At 39.9% G+C, this 21550-nt stretch overlaps 1 protein-coding gene across 4 annotated transcripts; it reads right to left on the bottom strand.

The window, feature by feature from the left end:
* Nucleotides 1–2750: 2750 nt before the first annotated feature.
* On the bottom strand, nt 2751–19140 carry prrx1b (paired related homeobox 1b). Of its 4 annotated transcripts, XM_010778894.1 has the most exons (6): nt 18395–19140; nt 12430–12605; nt 9306–9487; nt 7056–7119; nt 6662–6727; nt 2751–4874 (listed from the first exon to the last, which is right to left on the bottom strand). In XM_010778894.1, the coding sequence occupies exons 1-6, from the start codon at nt 18639–18641 to the stop codon at nt 4629–4631; spliced, it is 981 nt and encodes a 326-aa protein (XP_010777196.1). In that variant the 5' UTR covers nt 18642–19140; the 3' UTR covers nt 2751–4628. The 4 variants fall into 4 exon arrangements, with proteins under 4 accessions (XP_010777196.1, XP_010777197.1, XP_010777198.1 ...); XM_010778895.1 differs by lacking the exon at nt 6662–6727 and having other exon boundaries at nt 18395–19139; XM_010778896.1 differs by lacking the exon at nt 7056–7119 and having other exon boundaries at nt 4644–4874; nt 18395–19138.
* Between the last annotated feature and the right edge of the window lie 2410 nt (nt 19141–21550).

Here is a 21550-nt window from a genome sequence, read left to right as displayed (position 1 = left end):
ACTCCTGAGAGTTCTTACATATTTCCCAGGTCCTGCACGCGTTCTGCTGCAGAGGCCGGACTTCCTGTAAGAGATTGAGAAAGTCTTCCAAATACTTAGAATAGTGTGCCATGAGGGAATATGAAACTCTGGCGCTGATTATATAGTGACAATTTCTCGGAGCTCACGTCACGTCACTCACCATAATTGTTGTTTTGGACGTTGCCCCGCTGGACCTCAGCAGGGCCAAGATAATTCAAATGCTAATTCATCCAGGACCAGAACGCTCAACAGCCATTTAAATCCTGCCTGAAGCTTTTTATCACACCATAATTACATTACTTCCAGAACAAGACAATAACTATCTTTGAGACATTAACATGGGAAAATACAGCATGTGACATTTTGGTTCCTACTTCCTGTACTTATGGTGAAATGCAAAAAAAACTCAAAAGCTCTTGGGCAACGTTCATCGAGATTCCCATTCATCCCAACTACCTTGAAGGATGATTCAGATGTATTTTGTTAAGTTTTATGAGTTATGATAAGATGGTACTCACCAAGTAATAGCTACCACCTGGAAACATGGCAACATCACTGAAAAGAAGTCTGACAGGTCGAGAAACACGAGCAGTCGGGGTCAGTCAGGTTAAAAACAAACTTCCAGGCTAGCCAGAGACACTTCCTGCTTCGATGTTTAACCTCCTGTCATTACTGTAGTTGTGTGCTCACAATTTTCTGTTGCAATGGGGGGATTATTAGCAACATCTTAGTTGCGCTCTTTTACCATTTTACCTCTACCGAAGGTAACTGTTTGCTTGATCACTACCTGTCTGACCTTCTGACAGTGTTTTGTGATTTCCACATTTTAGAAATTCCTTCTGTGAGTACGATTTTAGATTAACTGATACAACTGATGGCCAAAAGTTGCAATATACCGCAATCATTCTTTTACCATGAGTTGGCCAAACTTCTTGCAACCCTTTCACAACAAGAACATTGTCTTCTCAGAGATGCAGAACCCCAGGAGATGTTCAATGACATTCACTGCTGAGATTCAAAATGTGCATGGTAGTTAGGGTTTGTTAGGTTTGTGGTTTCCAAAAAACCCACAAACTACACTATTTTGGATGACAGTCAGGTCTTTGCATGACTGTCAGGGTTCATTACCTTTGAAAGAAACTAGTTTGTGTTTGCAATATGCACACTAGAGGGCGGGGTCAACTAAAGGCCAACCCTCATTGATGTCTTTCCAGTTTAAAACACTGGTGTCACATTAAATCTTTCCCGTGAAGAGTATCAGGACCCCTACATTTTTAATTGGACAGGGATTTTTCAGACATTTAGGCAATCGGACAAGTACTTCTTTACATCATACAGAGGCCTTGCCACATACAGTAAAGCGCACACCATTTCCTGTATTGGCTCTGAGCAGTGCGACCAGAGGAGAATTGTGTGCTGTAGAACTGTCCAATGTGAATGCATATCGAAAAGCTGTTTTCTAGCCTTTTCGGACACCGTTGCAGCAGTATCACTATAAAAATAAGACCCACGTTGTCATAAACCGTAGTTAGCCTTTAAAGTTGTTATGGTCTCTAGTTTCTAGGCAGATTAAATGACTTTTAAGGCCATTCAATCCTGTGTATATATTCACAAATAGTCCACGTTAATCAGAAAATGTAAACATCTCTTTTATGGGAAAAGCTGCAGCATTTCTCACTTCCTGAATAAAAGAAACAAGCCTTGGTTGGCGATGGGAGAACAGTACATATGGTCATCAGCGTTAACCTTGAGATGGCAGTTTGGAGTTAATTATGTTTCCTTTACAGTGCAACAGACTGAGTGTGTATTCCAGCCTGCATCTGTGTTTATGAAAAGTGCGTAACAATAGTGACTTAATCACACAAACAGGGCAACCTCTCAGTCAACTTGACTTTGCGTGGAAACTCCACATCTCTGGAAATTCTTTTGGTTGTTCACCCAAACCACACACTGTTAACAGCTGTGCAGTATTTCACTCAGGCTGCTCTCAGATTTTCTCTCTTCTTGTTTTTTTTTTTTTTTTTCTTGTGCCGAGTTCTTTTCTAAAACCGCTCATTAATAAAATATTTGCGATCATGTGGCACTGACAGCGGGATAAAGATCACTGCATGCAGAGAGGGAGGGGTAAGAAAAGCAAAAGTTAAGAAGAAACGATACAAAGAGAATGAAAGAGGAGAAAAAAGGTGGATGTTTTAAGGGGAGAAGGGTTAAGAAACACTATTTCCCGCTCTCTTGCACACACACACACTCTGCACGCAGACTCCCCGCCCCTCCCTCGCTCTTACTGTCTCCTCTGTAATGAGCTCCAGATGTGTTGCAGAGGACGGGGGTGGGTGGGTGAGGGCGGGGGAGAAGGGCGGTGGGGGAGCTGCCTTGTGTGTCATGTGCTCAGGCGAGGAGAGACGCTGTCCGAGGGGACGGTGTCAACCCTGATGGAGTGGCTGGCCAAGGCCTGGGGGCAAATGGGGAGGGGCGGGAGGAGGAAAAGAAAGCGGGGGAGGAAGGGCGAAGGGGTGGGAGGGTCAAAAAGATCTCCACATCTGGAATCACTTCAGGTCAGCCCGGGCCCTGGCCATGAAAGGTGAGACCGGGCGCCTGGCAGGGGAGAGGGGGACAGGGGTCTGACACTGGACATACCACAGTCAGGGATCAGTGATCGGAAAACAACCAACAGCAGAAAATAAAACGGCCAGAGGGAAACAGAAATATCCTTTTTCTAATGTCAATGAAGCTCTTTATTACGACTAACCACACAACTCAACAAATGGCCATTACATCGTTTACTTAATCAAACTGCAATCAAAGATATACGCAATTATAGGTTGATCCAAAATAAATTCTTAGTTGTAAAACCTCCCACATTGGAGATAATGAAATGATGAAAAACTCCCCAAATCATCATGCTTTCACAGGGATTCTCCTGCTTAAAATCAGATGATGGATTACATGCCAAAGTGGAAGAAATCCTCAGAGCTCATTCCCTCTAGGGTAGCATGCTGCAAAGACTAACAAAAAAGGCTTTTTCTAAGAGTTTTCAAAAGGTTTTTTGCTGGACAACTCGCTTATTTCGTGAGCTCGCCACATGTTGGCTGTTAAATCTGAATCTATAAAAATAAAAATGTCAATAAATGTTTTGAAATATTGAAATACTTCAGTAAAGTGTCAGAATTTCGAAGCTGTACCAAGTACTTGAAAAATAAAATGAAACAGAAAGCTGAAAAGTTGATGATGGATGCCAAAGGAAATAGCACGAGACAATACCAATAATAGTGAATCCAAATATTTTTGGAGGATTAAAGTTGCCTGAAATGTAACTTGTATGCTGAATTTAACATAAAACTATAGGAATTTAGAATATGTTGTACGCAAAAGTTCATGATGTTTAAAGATTTGACATCAGCAAAGCTAAAATAACTCTCAACTCAATGACAAATTAAAAAAAACCCTGCAGTCGTTTCAGTATTGTATGTATTTCCACAGACAATATGCTTGTGTCCCTTTTGATCACTTTTTCCTGAAAAATCGAAACTCTCCCACATCAACTGCGGTTTCAATCGTCCCCACTCTTTGGTCCTGTGTGAGTCGTAGGAGGACGAGTGTGGACATGTGTTTGTTGCAGGCGGAGGTTATGAGGGGCCAAGGAGAAGAAACACTTTGTGTGACAGCCGCAGAGTCAGACGAGGCCCAGGGGCCCTCCACATTAAAGAGAGGATTTCCCTGCACATAAATATCCTGTTTTTAAGATGGAAATGTCAGGTTCTGGTAATCAGGAAAAAAAAGAGAAAACACAAAGCAGGAGCCGCTTGAGGTTTCTGTGAAGAGAATCTGTTCTCGAGTTGTAAATCTTCCTTTTATGGAACTCATGAGGTCCAACATCATTGTGCTTTCAAAATGGATTCAACTGTCATACAATTATATGTTATTCTTTCTCCAGAAAGTGGAAAATGTGTTGAACTGTTGAATTGGACACTGTGCCATTGCATTGCTTGTGATGCATTTTTTATTAATATACAAGTTTTTATTCTGTTACAAATAAAGGTTATCATAGGAAATTTAGAGAAGGTTTTGGATTCAGAAATACATTAGCCTCTCCTTTATATTGGACCATTACACGAAAATCAAAATGCGTTGAAAATGTTTGCTCGTCAGTGGTATAGCATGGCAGAGAAAATGTGGAAAAACAAAACTTTTTTTTTTTTAATTGCATAAATGTCAGAGGAAGTCCTTGTCGGTGTATTGTTGATTTTAAAAGTGGGGGGAAAAAAGGGTTGTTGATCCCAAATTTGATGTGTCATTTATCCAAACCACAGCCAACGGGACAAAGGGAATTCCACGTAGTCCAAACACGAGTCTCCGTCGAGAACAAGTTCTTCGATTGAAAAAGAAAACGTTGAAAAACTCTCCTTCCATTTCAGTCACAATCACAAAGGTAAAACTAGGCAGATATTTGGCTACAGCTTCCAGTCTATGTGTCTCTTTGTACAAACGAGAGTTCAGCGATGCCCAGGAGGATAAAAAAAGGCGGCTTAGGGAAAATCCGGACATCACTCGGGGTCCGACAATTTGCATATAGGTGTAGTATCGCTGCCCCAGGAGGAGAGGAGGCTTCAGGATCCAGGGTACGTAAGATGATGCTCGACCCAGAGACGGTGCCCGTCTGCAGGGGTCCAGCGGCAGAGAGGCCCCCCCCCTCTCCTGCACCAGCCCCCGGCCTCTCCTCTTAGTTGACCGTGGGCACTTGATTCAAGCTGTACTCCTTGGCTTTGAGCCGCAGGTTGGCGATGCTGTTGGCCATGTTCATGCCCTGGGACGTGTTGGTGTTGGAGCAGGTGGGCGGGTAGGTGGCCATGGCGCTGAGAGACAAGAGGGGGGGGGAAAGGTTACATCACCTGTGGCTGACAGCGAGCTGAAGCTCAGCATGAGCCGCAGCTGTGGAAATATGGAAAAGGAACAGAAACAGGTATCACTCATCATGTGAGGAGACTGAGACTCAATATGACGTTAAGACATGGCCCAAAACCCCCCAGAAGAAATGAACCAGTGTTTTTGCACGTTTTACCTTCACTTCACACAGTTTATCAGAGGAGGGTTTAACGTTTTATCGCTCTTATTGTATTTCACCTGAGTTCATTTGGATTGAATCTTTTCAGTCTTTTTAATCTGGCAAACTATTTGGAAGAAGCCATCGTGATACACACATCCACTTTATTTTCACATCCTCACCAGGTTGTGTTTTTTAAAAACAACTTTTCATGAACAGGGTTTGGCTTTTACGGCAATATTTCTTTTATACAGAAACGGGTTCACATTTCTTCCCCCTATTTTCATAAAAAAATCTAATCTGCCCATTCAGTGAGGAAATGGTGTATTGAACTGGGATCTAATAATAAATAATTTAACAAATACTTATTAGTCACAAAGCCCTTAACTGGCCTTTTTCTATTGCTCTCTTAGAATTATTATTTTTCTTTAGGAATTTGAAATGTATTTTTGCACCATTTTCTTTACTTTTTATTTTTCCTGCATTTTAAATGAGTCTTCTTTTACCTCCTTATGACTGAGGACATATGTCTCTTCTTTCTTTTTAACCAGATGTGTTTCTCCGTGCATGATTTACTGACTTGTTTGTTGTTGTTGTTACCAAAATGTTCTGCAGCTTTGTTTTTAGTTCATGCAACCAGTCAATTATGGAGGTGTTATTTTGGTGATAATCTTGTCTGCTTTTGTTTTTGTTAAAGTCATGTCCTTGTCAGAATGAACAATGTTGAGCAAATGTTTTTTATTGTTTTTTTAGTTTTCGCCCCAAAACTGCGGCTCCTATGACTTGCATTTTGTTTGTTTGTCTTGTTCTTTCAAGACTCCTATCAATCATCATGTGTCACATGCACATCCAAAAGGACCTTGGTGACTATTCACATTTTGTATTGAAATTCTATTTCCAATTCTTCATATATTTCAGGTGTTTATTGCAAGGTTTTCAACATAAAATATAAGAATAATCCAGATTTGATTCAAACGCATTGGTAGTCACTGGCTTTTAACCACTTAAGTGTTTATTCGACACAATTTTATTCTTAAAAAGTTCAGTTTTTTTCTTATCTATATTTTTGTTCTTATTATTTTTTTACTCAACTTTATTTGTAAAACAGTTTGGATCAACTGTGTGCTATTATCGTGTGATAAATGAGCTGTGGGGTCAGATGGAGATACACATCCTAAAACTTTAGCACATTACGATAACATGATGAAACTAAAGCAAACATGTTACTCACTAATAGATGTTCTATCTCAAGCATGTTTCAAGTTGCAGTATCTATTAGTTTTACTGTATAGAAAGTGATGGCTTCATGAAGAAAGGAAGAAATTATCAAACAATAAATTAATGTTTTTTTTAAATGGGTTGAAATGTGCAAAAACATTGGTATGATGCTTTTAAAACAAAAAAAAAAACCCAATGTTTTTAAAATAAAAGTATAAAATTGACATAAAGGCAGAATACAATTCAAGGAATACATTCAAAGCTTTAAAATGATTTTGCAAACAGTCAGTGTAAAAAAACTGCAGTATTCCTCTTTAAAGGAGAATACTGCGAGTTTTCTATGATAAGAAAAGAGCTGAGTGTAGTAAAGTGAATGCGTACTTGTTCTCTGAGGGCAGCATTTTCTGTGGCACTCGCACTGGCCCCCCCTCCGGCATCGGATACCAGCTTTAGGATAATATACATTGAAGTGTTAGCACCACATTAGCGTGTTCCACATTATGCATTATTCACAGAAAGATTTCCATCGCTGCCCTGCGTTCAGCCAAAACAGCTCTGAGAGAGTCTGAGCCGTGGCCGCAGGGTTTGGCATTTTACACCGAGCTTCATAACGGAGGATTACTGTAAATCACGACCAATGTAACCAGAGTCACAAAAAATGTTGCCCAATAGAGCCATGTCCCTCTGTGTAGCGTTCATTATATGGTGTAGTGTAGCAGGCAGGGGTCACAGGGGTCAACAGTGGATTTAATACGGTTTGTTTTCACATTATCACCTCGTCAGGAGGGTCACAGGATCTGGGCCCGCCCTGCTCATGCTGACAGAGGGGAGTGATGGGACTGAGGGCGAGGAGAAGGGTGTTTTTATTCAACATAATTTGAGAGGTTGGAGTTAGATGTGTGCAAGAAAAGACTGTTATATATGCAGTGTAGGAAAATAGCTGGAGGAGAGACAGAGGCAAAACACGGCAGAGTAAAAGAGACAGAAAAGAAAGTTTAAAAGTAGAAGTAGACAAAACACAGCTTTCTAACAGCCATGGAGGACGGACTCGGGGCTTATATTACAGCGTGTTATGATTACTTTGACTCCATTTTTGCAACACAATCTTAATGTACAAACTTTAAAAAGGTTCATATGTAATTGAGATGACCAGCACTAATAGTCTGTGGAGTACATTCGCAAGACAACTGCTATATTCCTGCTAAATACATAAAGCATAACAACTTTACCAATATAAGTAACGCACTACAACACTGTATTTGTGCTTCAATAAATGTTGCATTTTATAATAAAATAATGCAGTTAAACAATCTTCATCGAGGGGACATGCTTTCAGATTTCTCGCAATTTACACATAAGTAAGTATTTGATAATATCAGGACAAACTGAAGTGGAATTTCAAAATGAAAGCCCTCTAAAATGTCATATATCAGGAAACTTTCGTCTAAATTCAGATTTATTAAAAGGAGAAGGCTGGTTGCCGCAGACCATGATTAAAAGATTAAAGATGATTAATCTTTAAGTAGACCACCTCGGAGTGACAGTAAGCAATTTCGGGACGTTATGATGTGGATTTTCAAAATGAAAATTCTTACATACAATATATCTTGCCTTTAAATTAGGATTAACACTGTGATGTGAAGATAATCTGGTTTCAAACCTGATTCAACACTACGATACATACAAATATTGTGTTTTGACATGTTTTGCTTCAGATATTTAAATACTGGAAAGCATAAAACTGAGGATGTGATTTAGTGTTTTTCATGTTGTATGTCAGCACAGGCGTCTGTGATTCAACAGTACATTTTACATGGCAATGTGGCGCTAGGAGGTTTGTTGTTGGGAAAGTTTGGCCAAAGATACCACAAAATACAGTAATATGAAAACCGGAAGATACTAGTCACAGTTGTGTCCTTTAATGTTGACTTAAATAAAATGGTTTAAAGGGAAACATTTCTTTATCTGAGGAATTGTAATCCTAAATAACTAAATACATTTTGAGTGAAATCCATTTTAAATCCATGTACAGTATTGACCAAGACCGGCGTTTTGTCATGAAACGTTTATCCTCAGTAAAGAGAGGGCCTCAGAGGATCAGAGGAGAGGAAGATGGTCAGAGGAAGTATGAGGAGTATGTGCAGCAAGAAGAGGAGGAGGAAATGAAACAATAACAGAGAGCAGTGTGTGTGTGTGTGTGTGTGTGTGTGTGTGTGTGTGTGTGTGTGTGTGTGTGTGTGTGTGTGTGTGTGTGTGTGTGTGTGTGTGTGTGTGTGTGTGTGTGTGTGTGTTACGGTGGTGTTAACATGTGGTTATAACAGCTTTTGCTTTTTCATCTGGAGACACTTGGTGAGAGGAGAGGTTAGTCAGCACTGAAGTACAGCTTGTAGTAATGCAACAGAGCACATTATGGATGTTGGTACACTACATTGTGCTCCACTGCAACAGGATTTATATCCAACATGCAATCATTCATATTGGAGGTTTCCTCTTTCTTCTCTTTCTCTCTTTCTCTTTCTCCTACTCTTTTTTTGTGTGAAGTTTCTCATCTCATTTTGTATTTCCTGTTCTTCTTGCTTTCTCTTACATTTCTATACCTTTTAAATGCCATCCTTAGCTATTTGTTTTTCTTCTCCCTTGCCTTCAAACTGTCCTTTCCTTCACTTCTTTCCTTTCCTCTGTCATCTTTCCTTTTTTACTTTCCCATATAATTCTTTAAACCATCCTTTTATATGGAATGTCTTCCTAAACTAAAGTCAAAGAATGAAAAATAGAAAAATGGTAGATTATGAGGTTTTGACTTCTTCACAATTACAGTATTTTTCCTATTGATACTTTAGACATTTAGTCTATGTCCCTTGTGGTTGTCCTGCCTTTGCTTAAGTCGTTTGAGTTCTTCCCTTCCTGCTGTGCTGCAGATCTTCACTGTTAATGCAGACGTTAGTACAGAAGCCGTGTTGAAGCAGTGATGTGTTGTTGTGATGGTTGCTGGTTATGTCAGGTGACAGAGCAGAGGGGAGTCTACCTGTAGGGGGCGGCGCTCCCCCAGGACAGGTAGTCGTTGGGGCGGGGTGCCGGACGCGGGACGATCGGCTGCTCCACCGCCGTCACGTCTCCGGAGTAGGACTTGAGGAGCGAGGCGTTTTTGCTGGCCAGCATGGCGCGCTCGTTCCTGCGAAACTTAGCTCTCCTGTTCTGGAACCAAACCTGGAACAAAAGAGGGCAACGGGGTGAGGGTTGGGAAGTAGATCGCCATTACCTGTTTATAAATATGAGCAAACTGTGTATATGAACATAATATAACCTTTGTGGAACTGCAGGAGAGAGTCCAGAGCAAATGTCCATACAGGGACAATAGAGTGCATCGTATCGTATTGTGTATTATCGTAAACATGTCTTGTCATAAGTCATTCAAAAAGAAGGCAAGTCAAGGTAGATGCATTTATAGAGCACATTCCATTACAAAGAAACTCAATGTGCTTTAGATTACAAGGGGAAAAGCAGCTTCTCTTGTTTTGTCTTCAACTCTTTAACCTCTGTTAACCTCTTCAATCACTACAAACTCACATTTCCAAAACAAAACAAAAGACTTCTAGAAAATGTCCCTTTTATGTAGAGTGGTGCAGTAGATAAAAACAGCCCTGTATTATTTTGAGTAAAGACCTTCTATTGGATCAGTCAGCAACAAACTTTGTGAAGAGGCAGTAAGAAGTGTGGACGTCGGGGTGGAGGATGGACAGATATCGAACAATAAAAAAAACAATATGCGTAGAAACAATGACTCTTAAAAACTGTTGCCTTGCTCCTCGGTCTGCTCTTACAGTACATTGTTCAAGAAAATATACCCAACTCAAAGATTCAAAAACAATTTTCAACCAGCTCTCATAACCTTCATCAGTGGCTAACAGAAGTGTACATGTTATGACTGGGTTCCTCTGCACTATAAAGTCAAATCAAAAGTAATACAACTCTGAAAACGAATCTTAAATCTTCATCTAAATACAAATCAAAGCAACACACACAAATCCTTGAACAGATGATGGTGTGACCCAGGGGGTGTTAACATTGTTCCTCGCTCTGAAGTGAAATCCATTATTAGACGCTCACAGGCTCGCTGCTCGCTGACGCACAGCCTCAGGAATGAGCCCAAAGTCTCTTTTATCAAAGCATCGCTCTCTGCTACACATTATTCACAGATGTGCAGCTTCTCTCTCCAACATCACAATTTCCTCTTCCCCTCTTTCTCTGCCCACAGAACAAATGCTCTCTCTGTTGTGTTCCGAAGACAGGCAGTTAAAAGAGACCAGAAAAAGCTTTAAAATACATATTAACCTGCAGTGTGGAGGCGCACATGTGTAACTCGTATCATTATTTAACAGGTGCTAAAGCCTGTTCGCATTTGAAAGAATAGTTGGAATAATGTTTCTTGAGCTGCTTATAAATATAGAAAATGCTTTACATAAATGTAAAAATATGTATGGACTTTTTCCATTTTACAAAGTTGTTCTGCATATACAACACAGAAATAGATAAGTACACTTTTTTGGTGGGAAAAAAATACATTTTGATTTGCGGATGATACAGGAATGACTTTGCATCACTAGCTGGAAAACTGGAGAAATGTTCTTTATTCAATGCATTTCAACACACTTTATCGTGGTTTTGTTACTTCAGCACAAAGTTGCCAGGAGAGGTGACGGCACCCGCCTCCTGAGATTTTGAATAAAACATGAATTAAAACTATACGCAGCAGGGTTCCAGGGACATACATTGACACATTATGTTTACAAAAACGTAACACGTAATGTTTTATACAGAAACTAATGCAGCATGACTTATTTTCTCTTAGACTCATGGAACGCACTGAAATGATTGATGATGTATAATTTAGAAGGTGTATGTAAAGTCAGAAAATAGCATTCACTTTTTACAGTATGCATAAAAAAACCATGACTCTCGAGATTAACGAAAAATGGTTTGCATTTAAAACACTAAAGCCATATTCTAGCTTCTTATTCTATGTTTGGTAGTCTGATCTCACTGGCCAGTTACAGCGTTGTCACATTTAGCTCGGGTTCTGCTGCAGCCCTCATGTGTTGCCCATTTGCCGTATATCACTGATCTGTTAGGCACTGAGGAAATTAGATATCATTACATCCACTTTACTGATCACATGCAGTCCCTTTGGGGAGGCAAACTGCTCTCAGCCTCCACACTATCAGCCATCACTGTAGAGATAGTAAGTGTGATGTGTGTGAGGCGCTGACAAGTCCTTATCAGTTCCTCAGAGACCCCAGAATGGGGAATCTAAACATGGTAATAGCTACTGATAAGCCACTAAGTAGGAATATTAACTTGTAAGAGCTACCAGATGATGTGAAGATGTCCACCTCTGTAACTTCATGTCCTCATATAAAATGTCTCTCTAATAACAAGCTGGTCCTGCTCTGCTGGCAACCCAAACAAAGCTGTTCATGAATCATTTCAGAAATCCCGGTGTGAGTCATGAGGACCCACAAGGATTCATTAACAGGTCCCCCGGGGGTCCCAAAACCTCAAGAAGTATGTTCGATGGACCAAGTAATGGAGGGAGTTTTTGTGTGTGTGTTTAAAGAGATCTGTTTATTTTCCCTACACTGACTAAAGCGGTTTACAGAAGGATGACCACAGGCATCTTCCTACTTCTGATGGCTGTTATGGCTTTTTTTCCGTCAAAGTTTGTCTGATAAATTACCGCTGCTAAAGGAGAACCGTCAAAACTTCCAAGAAATCCGGGTCTGTTTTGTCAAAAATATCCCCTGAATATATATAAGTAAATTATTTTCTTTCCCTCCTATTTGATGTTTCTCATTGTAATGAGGCCACACCTCAGGCCATTATGATTATCATTTATTATTTGTATTAATTTTCTCTCTGTGCTTTTATTTCAGGAATGTGTATGTAAGCTGAGATATAGATATCTTGCTACATGATTAAGGTGAGGTTATTGTCACCCAGTGATGTATGTTATGTGCGCAGTGGGTGTATGTATTTATATTATGTCTGAATGTTTACAAAAATGACAATAAAAAGAGTATTACAAAAATAAATCCCCTGAATGAGGTTGAGAGTAACATATTATGTTTTTGCGGTGCTACTCCTATTCCTACCTGGACTCGGGCCTCTGTGAGGTTGACCCGGCGGGCGAGGTCCTCCCTCACGAAGGCGTCGGGGTAGTGTGTCCTCTCAAACACTCGCTCCAGAGCCTGCAGCTGGCTGCTGTTGAAGGTGGTCCTGTTCCTGCGCTGCTTCCTCTTCTTCTTCTCCTCCGTGTTCATCTGCTCATCTATAGGGAGAAGAAGAAGAAGGGGATGTTACACAAAAAGAATGAGACTTTAGATGCTTATAGGTTGAAGCTTGAGACACTTTGCCGGAGGGGATATAATAATAATAAAAGAAAGCAGCGTGTCAGCCCACATCACATTTTAATAATAAATACAGCTCTTCACATTTGTGCAGTTCACTGCTGCTGCGGGCTGTTCTGAATAGCTGCGGCTGCCTCAAACATCAATAAGAGTTTATTGATGTTTTAAAAGAATATGCACCATTGATGTTCATCAAATAAAGATGTTTTTAATATTTCATGGTATATTCTAGTACAGTTTCTCAATTGTAAAATCTGCAAAAGTAAAAATCACAATGCGTCGTTCTTGTTTGTATAAAAGTTGAAACTTTCAAAAATGTTTGTATATTATGATTGAATCCGGATAATATTACTTCAATAATAACTTTGTCCGTTGCAACTTCAATTATATTGCCAGATTCAGACTATAGACCCGCACTGTGTTTTAAAAGCCCCACGCAAGCTTTTTGTGAGTAGCGTTTCCATCTAACAGAGATTTCCAATATAACTGATGAATATACAGTATCTGATAAAGCTGTTAAACGTTTACACTTTTAATACATTTTGCAGATCTTTTTCTGATTCTTGTATTGGATTGTTTTCTGATCCAGTAACTGTTAACGTTTTTTTGATGTGCATAACCAACGAAATTTAAATTCCTTGGCCGTGCATGAACAGGTTCAAATATTTTTTAGGGTGCAGGTCTTGATCAAAAAGCTTCCAATTTACTCTACCACCTGACCTACAGCTGCTACACAGTACTTTTAAGTGAGTACAGGTAATACTTATGTACTCTGAACACCGTTTCCCTCGATGATAACCTGATGGCAACTGTAACTAAACAGAGTATACCTTCACAAAGACACAATTCTCAGAACGTTTGAATTGGTATCAAAAGACACAAAGTGGCGGCTGTCGCTCTCTCAGCGTCTAAGAATTGTACCAGGTAAACATCCAGGATTTTAGCCTTGCAAGGTATCTTAGTTGCATCTCCCTTCACACTTTCTATCTAACGCCGACCCCTATTGTATAAATTAAAGGAAAACATGCCCATGCAATACGGACAATTCAGAAAATTGTTCAAATGTAAATATGTGTGTCTCTCAAATAAAAAAGAAAGATGGTCCAACAAAAATTCAAGACAATACAAATGAATTCAATAATTCCTCCTCCAGATTATCCATATTTATTGTATGATTGGGATTATGAGACTAAAATCTAGATATCAGAGAGAGCAATCTCAAATGTGACATGAGATAACACTAATGTTATTTAAAATAATACTTTTTTGTTTGTGTGTGTGATTCTATTAAATCCTTTAGAAACTATTCCTGGACCAGCACTGAAAGCACTAGCACATGTAGCAGCTAACGATCAAAGGTAAATATATAATCTTTTCTGCACCTTCCAGCAGCTTGTGTTGTTCAGTGTAAACGCTCCTGTAGGGGAATCAGTTCTGTTGTGGCTCCACAACAAGACCACAAAATAACACTTTCACATGGGAAGAGAGGCTGTGATCATGCTGCTAATTACACACACACACACACACACACACACACACAACACACACACACACACACACACACACACACACACACACACACACACACACACACACACACACACACACACACACACACACACACACACACACCCATAACACAATCTGCATCAACACACAAAGACACACACTGAGGTGGGAAGTTATTGTTCCTCATGTTCTATACTGCATTACGTCTAAGTGCCTCATAAATAGAATTTGAGTTTTGAGATTATATATTTCAGAGAGAAATCTCTTTTTTTGTTTATTGCACTGTTTTTATCTAGGAACTGGATTAATGGATTATTTTGGAGATAAAGATTTGATATTCAACATTAATCCTAAAGACATCTTGTACGCTAAACTTATACTTGTAAACCTTTAAATATTACATTTTTAGAAGCGATGCAAAACAGGAAATAGTATTAAACAAATCTAAATTAAACTGGTGAAAACTCAAAGGATTTCAATGTATTTTATAAGTCTTGTGTGTGACCACTCAAGGCTTATTTGCTGTTTGGCTGTACGTTATTTAGCATTAGAACCCAAAACATTTGATGAGTGTTTTAATTTTGTTTTCTTAAGAAATTCATTTAAAATACATACATGAAGTGGGTGCAATTCGATATTCTTAGTAAAATATATTTGTATCATGAGAATAATTTGTTATAAAAAAATAAAAAAGATTAGGACGTTCATTACTTATTTAAAACACAACTGCATTCAGCTGTAGTTCGGAACAGCTCTCTGCTTGTTCTTCTCTGACTGCGTAACGGGTTTTTACTGTTTTAACTTATTAATTTTAATTAATAAATTGAACATCATCTTAAAATGTAATTGACCTGGAAACCTTGGTTTAAGAAAACAAAAAGTCTTCCAAGCTTTAAATCACATCTCATGGTCTTCCTCAGCAAATCTAACATGTTTACGTCAGGTTATATGCTGAACCTGCGGAGAAGATTTTTTATTTTAAAGATGCAAAACTTGCTGACACAAGAAATTCCCAAATTCTTAAAGGCTTTGGCGAGATTTCTAAAACGGCAGATCTTCATACTACTAAATAGGTGTATTCCTACATTGGATTGCTAATGCTCTATTGAACTGTGAGTATGTGTTTCTAGTCAAATTCTGGGTACAAATGCTTTTGCTTTTCCACACACACTTGGTGTCACACACTTAGAGCAGATGATGTTTGTTTTGTTGTCTAATGAGAAAAGCTCCCCGCAGCCTCAGCCAATCAGAGAACAGCTGTCAGTAAACTAAATGTAAACGCTGCTTATCTGCTGGTTAGAAGTCACCCTTTAGAAAAAAGCAATATTGACTTGATCACATAGCAAACATTAGTTTGTGTTTTTTAGATTTTTAACAGGTGGCCCAAAATGTCTTAATTCGGATTTTTACAGGCCGGATTTGTTAAGACACTCAGTATTTTTTGTTAATAAATGCAAAAATTGGATAGAAAGCAGGAAATAAATGGAGATCATTTTGGTTGAAAGAAACCAGTTTTTTTTTATCAATCCTCATGTGGCCTTTCACATTTTCTTAGGACCTCTTTGTAGCATTGTCACCGTTTGCAGCAGTAAGTCCTAATGATTCTTTATTTATATTTGTGTGACGAAATAGATATGTTTTTGTATTTGCTGTTTTGTTTTGTTTGAAAAATACATCAGGAAAATACTCTGAATGCTGTGAAGCTGTTTTCCTTCTCCTTTCCAATCCTATGAATCCTTGAGTGATTTTTCAGATTGCCCTCCCCTCTGTGGGGATCCTGACTCGGGGATAAGAGCCATTCAAATGTTTTTTGTTTTTCATATAAAACTTAAATATGTATATTTATATATATCCTTTTTCCTTCAAAGTATATTCCTGTAATTGAATCGGCTATATGCAGACAAAAACTGAGCTCACATAATATTGTATAATATATAATATAAAAGTGTTCTTAAATAAATGACATTCTTGCAATGTATCTTCGGTGTATGACGAAAGATTTTAAGAAACTGCGATCAAAAACACTGTCCTCTGACTTCCATCTTGTATAAAACAGTTAGTTATAAATCAGTGCAGCGGATCAGCAGGCTCACAGTTTAGGATCAGTGTAAATGGAGAAGTTTCAGAGTGGACGCAGTTACAGTGCGGCTGTAAACGACCAAACAGCGGCCGACCGCGCATTCTTTCCCCAGAAAACAGCCGCTGTTCAGGCTCGAGGTTAAAAGGAAAATCATGAAGCACTTCATTAGTCCGCGCGCCCGTTTGATGACGTTACAACCGGAGAAAAGCGGGCAAATTAGATTACATGAGCAAATAAAAAAGATTGTAGGCTATACATATGCTACTGAATAACATATTTTTGTATTATTATTAAGCACAACATAAGGTACGGAAATGTATTTTTTGTGAAAAAAAAGGACAATTAAAATGTAACTTCGATAGAAAAGCCTTATTTATTTTTTTAACTAAGTTCAATTATATAGTGTTTCTTGGATGACCGATTCAAGTTTTTCAAAAAATGTTTAGCTCTGTTTAAAGTATAAATATAAAACATAAAATCCCAGAGGGAACTCTGCATGGTAGTGCAGAGGCAGAGCGGCGGTTTGGCCTCGGAAAGCTTTAATTAAACATGCAGGGTGACATTAAAACCAGCAAATCCATTCCTGTCATCATCATCATCATCATCACCATCATTATCATGCAGCCAACACGTGTGATTACATTAATCTCATTAGCAACTATCAGTGAAAGTCAATTAGTCTTGCCAAAACTCTATCGCGAGAAGAGAGGTTGTTGAGTTCTCAAATAGTAATACAAAAAGTAAACATCAGGCTACATTTAGATATGTAATACTTTACTTTAAAATGTTTTACTTTTAAATGATAGATATGGTTATTTTGATGATGTGCGAAATATATTACATTTAACATTGTTGCTTCACGTTTCTGTAAGTAAATCGGAAAAATAAAATGTATGAACATTACAGCTCCAATGTTTCATTATTAATATCTGAATATTGCGTAAATCTGCTGATGCATTGTTTCCTCATTATTAAATACGCAAATAAACAGCAAAAATGTTTCTACTCATCAGACCAATATTAGTTTTCTAAACCCCTCTTTCTAAGTATCTCTACCCACATGTAATCCGATAAGATGCTGTTATATGATTCCCTAATTGTTGGCGCGAGGACACGCGCGGTAATTATGACAAATGATTAGGCTCCGATATTCTGAAAGTGTTTGACAGGACGAAAATAACCGCGAATTAACGACGTGACCCGGCCACTTCCTCCCGCATATTTCTCACACGATTTTTAGCCTTTTAAAAAACTAACAATAACACTCATTAAAGCCTAACGGCTCTGTCAGAATGGCCCTTTGAGCAGAAGAAGAGGAAGAGGTAGCGTTTATTTATCCTCTCAATGGCGAGCCGCGGATTTATCGGAGATTTAGTCAACTTCCATGCACCCAATGGCACATTTCATCAAATAACACCCGTAAATAAAAGTTTTAAGTTTGAGGTTCGGGCGTCAGCGGCAAATCAGCTAAAAGGACCCGCCTGGATCACCAAACTCGGCTTGGAATTGCTTCGTTTTTACCCTCACGCCCAAGAATGACTGGTGGTTGAGAAAATGCTTTTTATCATTATTTAATGGTTACCTAATAGAGATGTGTATCATAAAACTAGTATACACATGACACGACCAGCGCGTGACTAGGTATTTTTAATGTATTGGTTTTCTCTTAAATAAAAGGTTGTGGCTTCATTTTGCTCATGAGGAAGAGATTTATTACCCCCGGGTTTTACTTGCAGGGTTACTGCATCGACCATGTCCACCAACATCACCGTACCTCACTGACATCAAAGTGTTAATGGTAAATTAATGGCCGTTTTGAGGGGGAGGCCGTCAGGGATGATGCATTGCCAAAGCTCACTAAAGGATTCTTCTCCGTGCGCGCTGCGTTCTGACGAGCTTCATGCATGCGCCCTGCACGCGGACACACGCCAGAATATAACGAAAACAAATTACTTTAGTTTTCAGCTGCTCATTAGAAATACATCTGTGCGAAAGTTGCCGTATTTTCTGGGATCGAGCCTGAAGACTCGTAGTTTAGAACCAAAACAAACAGAGGAATTTTAACATTTTTGGCCACAACATTTAAATGATGTTCTTTGCTCAGTGGTATCTTTCACTTACTCTCCTGCTGGGTCGTGTCGCTCCCGCTGGTCATCCCCGGGGACTCCAGCATACTCCTCCCCGCCTCCCCGACGCTCTCGTCAGCCTGGGTGCCGACCATTTCCCCGGCCTCCTCCAGATCCAGCAGGTGGCTGACCGAGAAGTTCTTTTTGGCTTGAAGGTTGTCCAGGTTAGAGGTGATCGGACTCTCCAGCCGGTTTGATAGCGAGCCTTGCCTGTCCATTGCATGTGCATAGCTAGAAGTCATGACGCAAGAGGGGAACAGCGAAAAAACGCAGCGATATTAAAAAGAAAGAGAAGAAGATCCTTGCATGCAGAGCGTCCGAGCAGATTCTCCAGAAACACACAGAGAGACTCGGTTTGTTCCGAGCAGATCTCAGGTCTGCTCACATCCAGATCAGCCGCGTAGGGCTCCAACAAACTTCAGCAAAGTTTTCTCCTCGCCTGATGTTCCTCCCGATCAAACCCTTTACAGACAATCCATCCAGCCGCGCGCGTCAACTGCAAAACAAGAGAAACATCAGCGTGTCCTGCTGCAGGAGAAACTATCTCTTTTTTCCCAGAAGTCCTCTGATTAGCAGAAGAAGCTGTGTTCCCACTCGGGTTGAGTCACATCTGAGCAGGAAGGGCTGCTGCTGCTGCTGCTGATGACGACCAGATGCGCGAGCTCCGTGTGTGCGCAAAGCTTGCTCAGCGGCAGCTAGGCGCGAGGAGGCAGGACGATACCGCCGCACCTCCAAACCATTGGAGCCTATAGTCTCTCTCTCCCTCTCTCTCCCTCTCTCTCTCTCTCTCACTCCTTCTCTCTTACTCACTCTCTCTCTCTCCTAAATGAAAGCGTCGTAATTACGTGGCAATGCCTTTATGTTGTGTCTGACGTTTTACAGGCCCCCATCACCACCTCCTCCTCCACCACTCCTCCTCCTCCTCACCCTCCTTTTAGGCAGAAACATCCCCATCAGCACCATCAACACCCTGCTACGGCCTGTTTTTGTTCCCCATGCTGGCAAAGCTCAGGCCTAATGAGTGTGAGAGACTGTTTGGGGATCAGCAGCAGCAGGAGACACACATGCTGCTGTTATCACTGCTCTGTGTTGATAAAGCCACTCCGACCGTCCTGCGGTCTGCCACCAATTAAATAAACCCTAACCAGTGCCAGTCTGCATGAGGCTCAGCTGCCAGGACAGCAGGGAAAACGAAGGAGTTCAGCTAAATCTATGACATAAAATGTATAGTCAATGGGGTTGGAATTAATTAATGTATCTGCAACTGCTTAGGGCCACCAGCGGCCCCTAAATGTGCAAACCAAACTTTAAAAGAGGACATTTAAAGCTGCACTAATTGACATTTTGATATTAGAAATTAACAGAGGGATGTTGTTTGGCACACAGCTATTCCGGTCAAGGTAACAGATACAAAAATGTAACTTAAAAATGTAATGTTTCTTGGTAAGACACACCTGAACGTCTCTCAATCTTTTTAGGGAATAATTTCAGTTGTGAAAATAAAAAATAGCCCATTTTAAAACAGTGTTAGATAGACATTGGAAATGTGTTCCTGTTTGTTAATAGACAAAGCCTTCATCACAGAATTGGTTCAAATGTGAGGGTTGGATGGCGTGATGTCACACAACTATAGGACAATTGTTTGGTAATTAACATCATCAAATTAACCATTAATTACCTAATTTGGGAATATATCATTGGTATTTCGCAGGAATTGAAGTGTGCCCACCATCGCCTAATACGAAAAGTGTCACTCATAACACCCACAGACTCAACAGATCAACCCTATACAGTTCTATAAAGCTTTTGAGACTCTTTCAGTTACAAGTTAGCAGATGGAAAGTGACTCATCTTAAAACATTTTAAAAAAATATGATGAATGTATGCAATGATACATATGCAGTAACATTCAGATTAATTGAGGAATGTGAAACTCATAAAAGCATTATGATGTATTTTCACAAGGTAACATAAGATAATACTTTGTTTATTCCAATCTAACTAAGCTGACTAGTATATCAATTAGCTTATACCACCATCATTCATAATTATATTAATGTAACATATATTATGTACATTTGCCCTCATGACAAAACATTTAGTATTTTTGTAAGCTTAATATGTTTTGTACTTTTATCTGATTCAACATTTGAATGCAGAACACTTTGTTATTACACTTTGTTATTACTGCTTTTCTGATTTTGGTGGAGAACAAACAATTGCAAAAATACATGAAAATATTTGACTTACATTTGTTGAAATCATAACTGAAATGTTGCTCCTGATAGTTGATTACATATATTACATTTTATTTAGCTGCTACTTATGTTAAAGGTCCCATGTCATGGTCATTTCTACTGACCATAATTCCATTGTTGAGGTCTACTAGAATAGATTTACATTGTTCAATTTTCCAAACTCACATTGGTTTCTCATACAGCATATCTGTATAGTATGTGTATTCACTCTCTGTCCTAAACGGCTTGGTGGAGCTCCTGCCCCCGCCCCCTCCCTGTGAGCCCACTGTGCTCTGATTGGTCAGCTCGCCCACTCTGTTCTGATGAGTCAACCACCGTTGCAGCGGAACATCAGTGATCATGTGTTACAATGGCGTTTGTTAGCAACCAGAAAATGACACCAGCAACGACAAACAGATGAGAATGCTGCGTGGGGTCTGGGTGCCGTGTTGGCGGGACGTTGCGAGGCTTGCTGCTGCAAGGAGCGGACAGTGTGAGCTGGGTTCATTTCCTGCTTGCTGCGTGGGGTCTGCGAGACAGCGAAACATCAAGAATGGACGCGGGAAGGAGGGGATGCTGAGGGGGCTGCAGCACCCCCATCTGCGAGGCTACACCAGCACCCGCACCCCCAAACGTGGCGCACCTACAGTGTAAGCGCGCCACAGTTTCACCGCTGCGAGGCTCTACTAGCACTAGCACCCCCAGCGCGTCATAATGGGTCCATTTGGGTATGGTCACGTCACTGTACCCAGGAAGAAAAAGAAAAAGAGAAATCTCCAACGAGGCGTTCTGGGGCAGCATAGACAGGTCTTTTCTGTGTTAGAGTTTTACTAGCTACAGGGTGTACTTTGAGCGTTTGTGACTTTGCAGACCGTTTACATGCAGAAAAAGCTACATAACACACAAGGGGACGG

The sequence above is a fragment of the Notothenia coriiceps genome, unplaced genomic scaffold (genome assembly GCF_000735185.1).
Source record: "Notothenia coriiceps isolate Sejong01 unplaced genomic scaffold, NC01 NC01_scaffold00019633, whole genome shotgun sequence".
Lineage (NCBI taxonomy): Eukaryota > Metazoa > Chordata > Actinopteri > Perciformes > Nototheniidae > Notothenia > Notothenia coriiceps.
This window is presented reverse-complemented; position numbering and strand designations above follow the sequence as displayed.

Coding starts and splice junctions, on each gene's coding strand:
- prrx1b (XM_010778894.1), bottom strand. CDS start 18,641: ATGACTTCTAGCTATGCACATGCAATGGACAGGCAAGGCTCGCTATCA. Junction 9,488..12,429: donor TCACAGAGGCCCGAGTCCAG/GTAGGAATAGGA, acceptor CTTTTGTTCCAG/GTTTGGTTCCAGAACAGGAG. Junction 6,728..7,055: donor CCTGTGACCCTCCTGACGAG/GTGATAATGTGA, acceptor ATTATCCTAAAG/CTGGTATCCGATGCCGGAGG.